The 11832-nt window shown below is 45.0% G+C and overlaps 1 protein-coding gene across 1 annotated transcript; it reads right to left on the minus strand.

The window, feature by feature from the left end:
* Positions 1-2891: 2891 nt before the first annotated feature.
* On the minus strand, positions 2892-5130 carry SPPL2C (signal peptide peptidase like 2C). The gene has a single exon (XM_072645934.1). The coding sequence runs from the start codon at positions 5069-5071 to the stop codon at positions 3041-3043; it is 2031 nt and encodes a 676-aa protein (XP_072502035.1). The 5' UTR covers positions 5072-5130; the 3' UTR covers positions 2892-3040.
* Positions 5131-11832: the final 6702 nt, after the last annotated feature.

Here is an 11832-nt window from a genome sequence, read left to right on the forward strand (position 1 = left end):
TCCTTAGGCCCTTGCATAGATTCATGACTTCTCTATAATAATCCTTTGTATAAACAGAACTTGCTGCCAGAACACAGATACAAAGTTGAGAGGCGGCACCAGACCTTACTATCAGATGAATTAATAGCCCAGACCTTTTTGAATAGGGGCCTTGTAGTTGTCAGAGAGACGGGGATGGTTTCTGCAAAGTCAGGCAGAAGCAAGAGGCAAAAATATATATGAGGTCAAGAGGACAGGGCTCAGACCTGAAAGCGGGGGAGAACAAAGAGAACACTCTTGACTACCATAAGAAAGCAGGCCAGCTGTTGATGGAATGGATGGCACATAATACCATTTAGAACAGGCCTCTTTAGACCTTGCTTCAGCTGCCCATATTTCAGGATGGACTCCTTTGTATATCTCTTTATAGAAAAAGGGAGTCTTTTGTAAGTAAGGTTTTAGGGAAACTAACCCAGCTTCCACCCTACTCAAAACCCCCGACATGACATTCTTGGGCCCCAGATTCACTAATGTTTTCCCTGAGGCAGCTTTTCTCCTCACTCCTCCCCTGTGAAACTTGATCAGCCCCAGATGCCCTGACACAGCTTCCTGGTCTAGGGGCATAAAAGGTTCCAGGCCAGGTATAGTGTAGTCCACTCAGACTTGGAGGGTGCCTAAGACCACATGAATCTCCATGCCTTGATGACTTATTGATCTGACTTTTCCAAATGGAGATGAGGGAGGCTGGTTCCAGAGAAGCTAAGTATCACTGTGTTCTTGCTGTGTTAGGGAAAAGAAAACCTCTCCTCTTGTTATATGTTCAGTGACCCATCGGTACCTCATTTCATCCCTAAGTGGCAATTGAACTGAGAGTATTGGTGTTAGAGCCATGCCCACAACATCTGGTGCAGTCTTGGCAGAATGGGATCAAATGAGATGGTTGTGGCTTACGTTGTGAAGAGCCCTGCAAATTCAGATGGTAGGAATCTGCCTGGCTCTCTGTGTCTGCAGTCCTCCTGACTGTATGGAGAATCCTCTCTGTGAGGCAGGATCCTACTCAGGAAGACAGATTAGCAGCATGGGTGCTGGAGGAGGATACCTGGGAGGGTAGAGAAGGTAGAAAGCCCAGTATTCCATGGCTGTCATTAACTGTGTCACACCAGTTGGACTGCCAGAGTAGTCATACTGGAAGGGATGTGGGAGAAAAGCCACAGAGACCAAGGCTGGAATTTATCAAAAGGCAGTTTGGGCACTCAACTCTTTCCCTCTTTACACACACACACACACACACACACACACACACACACACACACACACACACACACACACACACACGCCACATACCACAGTGGAAAGCACCCAGGATTACTCCTGGAGAGAGAATAACTGCTTATACTTGGTCTATTATAGCTAGCATTTTTATAATTCTTTAACTTTTATGAAGCCCCCTTACAAATATTCTTTTCCATCCTCATAACAACTCTGGGAAGCAGGTGCTATTACACCCATTTTATAGATGGGGAAACTGAGGCCGAGAGCTCAAGAGATTCACCCAGAGTCACACAGCTAGAAGTGTCAGAGGCTGGATTTAATCTCAGGTTTTCCAGCCTCCAAGCCCAGACCTCTGCCTAACTGAGGTCCCAAAGAAGCATCCCTACTCTCTAGCTCTGATGGAATAGGGTACCTATTAGCTAATTCTTCTGGAGTGCATTTTTATCCCAGCCTGCTTACAATAGAATGGACTTAGTGTTCCACAGCTAGGATGCTGCCCTTACTCTGCTAACAAGAAGAGGAAGCTGGGAATCCCAGAGAGTCATCCTTTCCTAGGTAGCATGGTAGACCTAGAAGGGCCCTTAGAGACTGTTTAGTCTAGATCTTATATTTTATGACTGGGAAAAACCGAGGTCTCAAAAGATGAAATAATTAAAGTTAGTCTCAGGAAGGGGTTTTAGAGACCATTTGCCCAATCTTTTCATTTTGAGGGTGAAGAAACTGAGACTCTGGGAGAGGAAATGATTCAGATGACAGATTTTAAGAGCTAGAAGATGGAAACTGAGGCCCAGGGAGAAAAGTGACTGATCTAAGGTCATACAGTGGCAGAGCCCAGACCAGTGCTTGAGTGACTCCAATGTCATATGTTCTTTTCACTGCATATGCAAGGCTTCTAAGTAACACAATGGTAAGTAAACTGTTAAAACTGAATTCATCACCATGAAAAGGGCACTAGCTTTGAGGTCAGGAAGACCATCCTTCAAATCCAAATCCTGCCATTAATGACCACATTAATGACCACCTTGTGAATAACCACAGATAAGTCATTTGCCATCCTTGGATCTGTTTCTCACTCTGTAAAATGAGGAGTTTGAATTAGATTATTTTGGACATCTCTGCAAGCTCTAATTTTATGATTATATAACCTCCAAGAAGAGGTTAAAGGTAATAAATAGGTTCAATAAAGAGGTCATGGTTAGGGTCAGCTATCCACTGGACTTAATGTCAGGAAGATCTGGGTTCAAATCCTATCTCTAACCTTTCCTCAATGTGTGACCCCGAATAAATAAATTACTTAACTTTTAACAGCCTCAGTTTCCTCACTTGTGTAAGTGTGTGTGTGTGTGTGTGTGTGTGTGTGTGTGTGTGTGATAATACCATATACCTCATAGAGCTGTGAGGATCAAATGAGACAAATTACGTACAATGCTTTGGAAATCTTAAAGTGCTATTAAATTATTATTTCACTGCCCTTGTAGCTGAGAGAATGATCAAGGGCTGTTCAAGGGTTCTGGGAAATCTAGAGGATAGCTCTGGCTTTTCAAGGCAAAGGTTCATAGGGCACCTCTTTGGCAGCCCTCTTGCACCCTGGCCCCTCATATGGGAGTGGGGTCTATTGCAAGAAACCAAAGACAACAGACTTTCTGGCCAGGTGGTAATGAACCTCTTTAATGCCCCGATTTCCTGTTGCCACGCATGGCTTTGATCTGTGATATTCCACCATACTCCTCCAAAGGCAAAGATGTGTGGGAGCCTAGGAGGATGGCTGTAGGGGTGGGTGGTTCCCAGTTTAGAGTGAGGCCTGTGCTGATAGGCTCTTCTTCACCTTTAGACTCTTTCTCTTGTGGAGTTCCATCCAGGTGGCTGAGCCTTCACGGATGTCATCCAATGCCATGTCGTTTGTGCCCAGAATCCCTGGCTCTTCATCAGTCTCAATTCGAGAGGTGGATAGCTCTTCTGGGTCCAGGTTGGCATCACTCCAGCCCTCGGAGCTATCGCTGAGGCAGCATTGGGTAGTGCCTTCATCTTCAGCCAGGAGGATGGTCTCCTCTGAGTGCCCACTGGAGTTGCTTTCAAGGAGGTTAGCCCCCTCCCCAGTTGGTCCTTTGGTCCCCACAATGGGCTGCACATCAGTATCTTTTGGCTTCTGCCCTGACAGTAAGGATGGCTCTTCAGCCCTTACCCTAATACTAGGGGAAGGAGGTAACTGGATGATAGTGTGGGTAGGTGGCTTAACAAATCCCTGACCAGTCCAAAAGAGGGCAAGCTCCTGGCGACAGATGGCCACAACTAGACTGGTAGCCAGGGTACAAGAGACTAAGTAGAGCAATGCTGGCTGACCCATCTGCATGAGAATCATGGCAAGGAAAGTAAGCAGTAGGCCAACAGCATAGGCCAACGTACAGGCCATGTAATAGACTCGGGAGGAGCGGACCTGGATATCAAAGCGGTGGCAGTAGGCCACCAGGAAGCCAGGCACCACGATGTCCCCAAAGCCAAGGATGGAGAAAGGCCGGTCACAGAGAGTCAGTGGTGAAAAGCTGAGTCGGGGCACCTTCAGCACCATGGGCAGTTTTTCATGGCTGATAGAATCAGAGGGACCAGAGGCCACTTCCACCATGATGCTCTCGCCAGTCCTGGTGAGGAATGGGGTGATGAAGACGAAGAAAACATCGAAGGCCAGTAGGGCCATCAGGAAGGAAGCACAGCTCCTCAGTGTGGGCAGCCTCACACGTCGGAGCACAAACAGGCAATAGGACACCCCTAGCATGTCTTGGAGAAGCCAGGCCCAGTGATCCTCATTACGAAAGATCATCCAGATTGCTGTGACGGAGGTGCACAGGCCGGCTAGCAGAATAAGGGACAGCTGCATGTATGTTTGCAGACCTGGCAGGACGAGCTGGCAACGTCCGAGGGGCAGGCGGCGAGCCAGTGGAGCGAGGCAACTGTAGAGGCCAGTGCCGGCGCCCAGTCCGAAGATGCCGATCATGATGTAGACAAAACAGTCATAGAAGAAGTAGAGCAACAGCATGATGGAACAGGACATGAGGACCACCGCGCCCGTCATTGCTGGTGTGAAGTCCACGGGCCCCTCGTCATCATCGTCTTCTTCGGCCACTCCTTCGGCTTCCTCGCTCATACTGGTCCCTCCTCCCCTACGCTCCCGGCGCCGCTGGAGACGCTCAGCTTCACTCATCCCAGCCCAGTAGCCACCCAGGGCCACGGTGCCAACGGCCAGTAAGAAAATGATCATCATGTTGTAGTCAAGGATAGGCTCCGGGGGCACGTACATGGCCACCCTGATGAGGGCCCCACCCCGGGCCTGGTTCAGGATATCCAACATATCATCGTAGCGGAGGACGGCCACTGGGATGGTCAGATCTGGGAGTGGCCTGAGGCTCTGGTAGGTCTCTGGAACAGGGGTGGTGTCTGAACACTGGAGGCCACCAGCACGGCTGACGATGAGAAGCCCGTGAGCACCCTGACCTTGGGCCAGGCGACCCTTGGCGTAGAAGCTGCAGTTCCCCCGCAGCACCATGGCGGTGGTTTTGCTCAGTGATTTCTGGGGGCTAGAGCCCTGGGGGTATGACTGTTGGGTGTTCTCATTGGGGCACCAGGATGCTTTGGTGCCGTCGTGCAGGGGCAGCAGAGGGGCATGGTGGAGGTCCCGGGGCAAGGTGACGTACTCAGAGCTGAAGAGGGCGCAGTAGTCTTTGCTACCCTTCTTTTCCCATACCACATGGACCACGCCGTACTCTCCGTGGGCTGGAGTACCCACGTGGAGTAGGATGAAGGGGAGGAGGAGGTCCAGAGCTGCCATCCTCCTCAGCCACCTGCCTCAGTGTCCTGCAGGCCTGAGTGGGCTTTACCCCACAACGCACTTTGTCTGCCTTCAACTGCCCCACAAAGGGGGGACCCCTCCCCTCCCTGTCACAGAGCTAGGCCCCTGGAAACCAGAGCCCCACCCACTTCATCATAACACGGTGGGACCCAAACTAGGGAAAGCAGTCAGCTCCTTTCCACTTATGGCTAAAAATATCTTTCATGAGTGTCTAGTACCCTTCACTACACAGTTTGCCCCAAATCCAGTTCTTTCTTGTCTCTGCTTAGTAAGACAGTCTAATCTCACATTCTTTGTCTAATACTTTAGGACTGATGTGAGACCAGTGCCAGCCTTGGTCAGATACAGGGCTGACAGAATATGACATTATATGAAGAAATCAAAACACGGGCTAGAAGTCAAGAAACCTGGTTTCTATTTCTGACTCTCCCTTTAAATAAGCCCAAATGACCTCAAAAATTCACTGCCCTCTTCTTGACTCAAGTAAGAGGAGGGCACTGAACTCAAAGGTCTCCCAGTTTCCGTCCATTTATGACAGTCTATGAAATAATCATGAGTCAGGGTCATCCATTTCATCTTCCTAGTAAGACACAGCCATATGTCTGTCACAGTACATACAGTCTTGGAATCAGGAGGACCCGAGTTCAAATCTTGTCTCTTGGAACCCACTAACTGGGGGACCTCAAGACAACTCACTTCTGGGTGAGTGCAACTGGATCCCTTGGAATGTCCTGGGGCCTCAATTTTCTCATCTGATAGCAGAGGATTGTTGGGAGGATCCAATTAAATAGCCCTGAAAGGATTCTATAAATACCAGCCACTGTAATAATAATATAATATATATAATATAATAATAATATAATAATGTATCAATAAGTGGTCACAATCCTTAGATTTTTTTTTAATTCCTGGGCACTTATGGTGGGTGGCCCACCCCACCTCTCCTCACTGTTCTTCCCTTTTTTGTCTGCTACTTATCTTAGGCTGACTCCCCAAGAGTCTGTTTCACCTATGATGGTCAAGACCAAAGAATCCACTATCCCCCTGCAGCTCATGTGTATGATTTCCCAGGTCTAGTTTGAGACTTGTCTCTGAAACCCAAATCACTTTATGATTTATCTACTTCCCCCCTCATTTCTCCTTTGTCTCTAAGGATAAGCCCTAGAGATAGGGGGAAGAGAATGCCTAGGGCCAAATATAGATAAGTAAAGGGGACAGAGTCCTCAGAATCTAGAAGGAGTGGGTTAAGGATGCCAAAGCACCAACTTTGCTTCAGAGCAGAAGTGAGCTCTTACTAGGGAGAGGGGGGTCTTGTCAACATGACTTCCCTTGGGTCCTTTGAGCACTCTGTTGCCTTACCCCAAGATACAATGGTTAGAGGGAGTTGGAGCAAATTTCAGAGGGGCAGATTTTTGCCCCACACAAAGAATAACTTCCAAAAATTAAGTGGACTTCTCTGTAAGAAAGTGAATTCTCTGACATTGGAGGGGGTCAAGAGGAGGCTGAATAATTACTTCTCAGGGATGGTGGAGAAGACATTCCTATATGTGTATGGGTTGGTTATCTAATTGATCTACATCATAAGGCTATCCAGGCCTCTGATGTCCCTGTGGCTTCAACAATGGAAGTGGAGGAAGAGGCTGCTGGGAACCGAGAGGAGTACCTCTCTGAGGGCTCAGCAATGATAAATTTCAGGAATTTTGAACCTACAGCAATTTTCCACTAAGAATTGCTAGCCCCTTTCCTCCTCCTACCCTCCTACTCCTTCCCATCTCAAATCCCCTAAATGGTGAGAGAAGTGTCAAAACAACCTAGTTTCAATTTCTAGGTAGAAATGAAGGTGGTCTGGAGCCTTAAAGAGCAAGGGAGCCCTGTGTGTTGAATAATAAATATTTGTTGAATATTGAATAGTGAATGCTGAGCACTGCCCCCCAGCGAACCATGCCCTATCAGTGCTCTTATTACATTCACTGCACCAGACTGATTACATCCTGTGGTTGTCTGATTTCATGTCTCTCTCCTTCCTTCCCTCTCTCCCTCCTGCTTACCTCTGTCTCTCTCCTTCTCTCTCTTTCTTTCTCCTCTCTCCTTCTTCCCCTTCCTCTCTCTTTCTCTTTCTTTCTCCTCCTCTCTCTCCTTTTTGTGCCTCTCCCCTCCCCTTCTATTCATTCTCCCGTTTTCCTTCTCAATAATGTACCTGTTTATTTATCTGAATATGATTGCATTTAAATTAATTTAGATTTGATAATTAAAAAAAAAAACTTTCCAAAGCCCTGCAGCTCATTGTAGATAAAAATACCCCAAGGTGTTTGTTGCCAAATGAAAACACTGAAACCACAGAACCCACAAAAGACTTGGCACATGTCTAGTGTTCAGGGAGGGGTGGAGAGCCAATCTACTTTCTTGAGTCCTTTCTCCCCACCAGGCCAAATATCTAGGAGGGAGCTTTGTTTCTTGAGGAATTAATCATCCTCCTTCCCACCCCACTCCCCCCATACTCCCCAGGGTCAGGGTTATGACAGATGGGAGGCAACATTCTATATAGGTGAGGGATAGCCATGGGGGAGAAAGAAGAAAAAGGAGAAATCTGTGAATACCTTAGACATCATAATAACCCCCATTAGAGGAAGGAGGTAAATTGAGGATCTAAGAAAATAGGGTCTCTCATAACAACAGCTCACATTTATATATAATGTTTTATAGTAGAATATTGCTTTTTAGGAGCAGGAATTGTTTTATTTGTGTCTCTTTATCCCCAGCACCTAGTACAGTGTCTGTCACATATTTAATCAAGGCTTGTTGAATTGAACTATAATTTAGAGTGTTTTTTTTTAACAAATATTATCTCATTTGAGTAAAATATCCTGTGAGATTGCACAAATACCATTGTAGCCAGGTGTCTGTAGGATTGTTTGTTTAAGGTGGAAAAATTCAACTGCCAGTCCACTACAAGAAGGGAGGAGTGCTTCCTCCCTCCTTTGGCCCCCACCCGTAGAATGTGGGTATTCTTATCCAGTCACTCCCCTTTCCCTCCCACTAGACAGGATCTACTTTCTCCAGTTAGGACTCTTATGCCCCTAAAGAGAGAGCTCTGTGTGGATGCAGAAGGGGGAAAACAATGAAGAAAGCAGAGTGATTCACCAGTGCCAAGCCATACTCCCCAAGCTCTCCTCCCCTAGCCAATTTACTCTGTCTCCCCACCTCCTCACTCTCCTCTCAATCTTGTGTCCTGGTACATTCATAATTGTTTCAATAGGCTGTTCTTTCAGTGCTGTCTATTTGAAACTATATCTTCCAGAAGCTCATGCAGCTAAGCATTGGACCCTTTGCTCTGCCTGAAGAAACTGGTCTTCAGATGCTTCATTGCACTATATTATTCCCATTTGATAGCTGGAGAAAATGAAACCCAGGTTGGCTTAAGGGACTTTGGTGATATTATCTACTCTAGCTCTTTCCTTTTACAGATGAGGAAACTGAGGCTCAGAGAGAGGAAAGTATCTTGAGAAAAGTAATATAACTAGTATCTAGAAGAATCAAAACTTGGACACAGTTCTTTGACTTCAGGTCCAGTGCTTTCTCTTCTGAGCTACGTTGTTACCTCCCATAGTGGTGTGATTAAGAGAGCAGTGCCATGATTATAAAAAGGGAGGGTACTCCAAGGCTATTTGCACCAGGGATGACTTACCTATCCCATGAGAAGGTTAGGAATTTTGGCATCCTATGCAATTTTAAAGAGTTATTTTCTCCCAGCATCTCCATTCCTGACCAAATTTTGCTCTGAACCCAAATAAATATGTTGACTCACCCTAAAACATGGCAGAATGTGTCTGTCTATCTCTTACCCAGAGGACTTTGCTTGGAGGTAGTAGAGAACATTCCTTCCAGTTCCAGTTGCCTCCTTCCTTACTGTGTCAGAGATCTAGTTTTGTTGTACCTCTCATCCCACTCCCTATCTCCCTTCAATTCAGTAGAACTCCATTAAAAGGGATAAAATGGAAGAGGGTTGGAGTCAAGATGGTAGAACAGGAAAGCATGCAGTGAGCTCCTATCCATAAACTCCTCCAAAGAGATCTAGAAAATGCCTCAAATTGAATCCTGATGGGGAAACCCAGAAGAAGTCATAGTGAATCATTTGTATAGCCCAGCTTGGCATAAAGAGACAGATAGCTTGCAAGGCCTGTGGATCTTGGGGATGGGATTGGGTCAGGAACATACCTAGCAGGTGTACTTGAGTGCCCAAGGAGAAGCTGCACAACAGGCCCAGACCTATAAGGGACACCATTAGACCTATAAAGAGGAACTGTAATGGGAACAGGTGCAAACTAGTAGCTTTATTGCCCACTATTCAGTTCTGGGTCACAGATCCAGGGTGAAAGACTAAGAAAGAGACCTATGCTGAGGAGTGGTGTTCCTGGGTAGGGTTCCCTAGGACAATGTATTGAGAAAAGAGAAAATTCAGAAGCCAGAATCAGTAGTAGTATACCTCAGACCTCAAACCACAGCAGGGTCTCACTTTCAGCATCTAGCTCATCCTGAAGAGGAATAATCAATGCAAGAATCCCAGACCAAAAGGGAACCCACAATTCTGCCACTCTAAATGAAAAGAAGTTTCCATCTGGCCGATAGGAGGAGAGCCTAACAGCAGTCTACTCTATCCAAACCCAGGTCAAGAAATTGGAAAGCTCAGACCAGGGAGGCAGCAAATAGACTTTGCCCTGGATCAAATCTCTTTGGATGGATCACTGACAGCTTTGAGGTTTCCACAATGTCCCTGAGATCCTTGAATAGCACAATACTCAATATCCCAAGAAAGCAGTAAAAGGACCAGTTCAGATTTTCCCTCTAGAAGTGTTACAGAGTCCAGCCCTACTATCAAGTCTGGAATCAGGAAATAAGCTGGAAAAATAGGCAATCCCCCCCCCCCCCCACCATAATTAGCTGTTATAGTGGCAAGGACACTCAAGATATAAGCACAAAAGTAGAGAATGACTCCAAAACATCTACATTCAATGCCTCAGAGAAAAACACAGCTCTGGCACAAACTCGTGGAAGAGATGAGATAAAAGTTTAAAAAAAGTTATAATTGGTTTTTATACATGGAATGAGAGAGATTGAGAAAAAACTAAAAAGAAATGAGAGATATAGAGAAAGAATTGGAAAGGGAATTAACAACTTGGTACAAGGGGTACAATACCTTGCCCAAGCAGCAAACTCCCTGAAAATTAGAATTAACAAATGGAAGTCAATAAATTCATGAAGCTATAAGAAATATTAAAGTCAAAAGGCTGAAGAAAATGGAAGAAAATGTAAGGCATCTGATAGCAAAAGCAAAAGACTTGGAAAAATATTGAGGAGAAAGAATTTAATAATCTTTGGACTTTCTGAATGCCATGACCACAAAAGAGCTTAGACAAGGTACTTCAAGAAATCATTAAGAAAAACTACTCAGAATCAGAGGGAAGAGTAGAAATAGAAATCACTATTTACCTGCATAGAGAAACCGTAAAATGAAAACCCCAGGAACATTGTAGTCAAAATCCTGAACTTCCATATAAACAAAATTACTTCAAGCATCCAGGAAGAAAGAATTAAGGCACTGAGGAGCCACAGTTAAGAACACTGATGATTTAGCAGCCATTATTATAAAAAAGAGGATAACTTGGAGTGTAATATTCCAGAAGGCAAAAGATATGAGCTTACAGTCAAGAATAGCTTACTCAGAAAAACTGAGTATCATGCTACAGAGGGAGAAATGGATGTTTAATGAAATAAAGGTCTCCCAAACATTCCTGATGAGAAGAGCAGAGCTATGGAGAAACATTGAAATTCAAACACAAGAATGAAGAGGAATATAAAAAGGTAAGCATGAATGAACAATGATAAAGAACAAAATACATTCAAATATGAGGAGATGATACTTGTGTCCCCTCTGAATTCTACCATTATCAGGTAGAATGGTCCTCCCATGGAGGGACCAGATAGATATCCAGAGAGATGAGACCTAAGAATAATTCTGTAACATCTTGATTTTAAGAAAAGAATAGAAAAAGAGAAGAGGAATATGTGATGGAGGGGAAGAAAAGAAGATTATGGAAAACTATCTCATGTCTTTGGCGTACACAAGTAGACATATATACAAAGAAGGGGAAAAAGTAGTTGACATTTTGAACCTTACTCTGAACTAAGAAGGAAGAACACGCACACAGTTGGGCACAGAAATAACTTTCACTCAACAGAGAAACAGGAAAATGGGAAAAGGGGGAGGGAGAATTTGAGGGAGGGTAGATTTAGGGAAGGATTAGTCCTAAGCACAACAAGCTCTAAGAATGTGCAAAAATATCTATAGCTCTTTTCAGTGTGCCAAAGCATGGGAATCTGAGGGGGTGCCCACAAATTGGGGGATGGATGAACAAATTAAGGTATTTAAATGGGTTGGAATACTGTTGTGCTGAACTTTAATCAGTGTAATAACCAACCAGGACTTCAGAGGGCTAATAAGGAAATGTGCTATCCATCTCCTGATAGGGAGGTGAAAAACTCAGAGTGAAGAATTAGACAAATATCTCTGGGACATGACCAATGTGGAAATTTGTTTTGGTTGACCATATATATTTGTAATGCATTTTGTTTTTCTTGTGTTCTCAACTTCAAAGGGTTTGGGGTAGATAGGAGGATGAGAAGACAGATCTTGGCTGATTAAAACAAAGAAAATCTCAAAGAAAGTGAAAATCATAGGCGTT

The sequence above is a fragment of the Notamacropus eugenii genome, chromosome 2, assembly GCF_028372415.1.
Source record: "Notamacropus eugenii isolate mMacEug1 chromosome 2, mMacEug1.pri_v2, whole genome shotgun sequence".
NCBI classification, from domain to species: domain Eukaryota; kingdom Metazoa; phylum Chordata; class Mammalia; order Diprotodontia; family Macropodidae; genus Notamacropus; species Notamacropus eugenii.

Coding starts and splice junctions, on each gene's coding strand:
- SPPL2C (XM_072645934.1), bottom strand. CDS start 5,071: ATGGCAGCTCTGGACCTCCTCCTCCCCTTCATCCTACTCCACGTGGGT.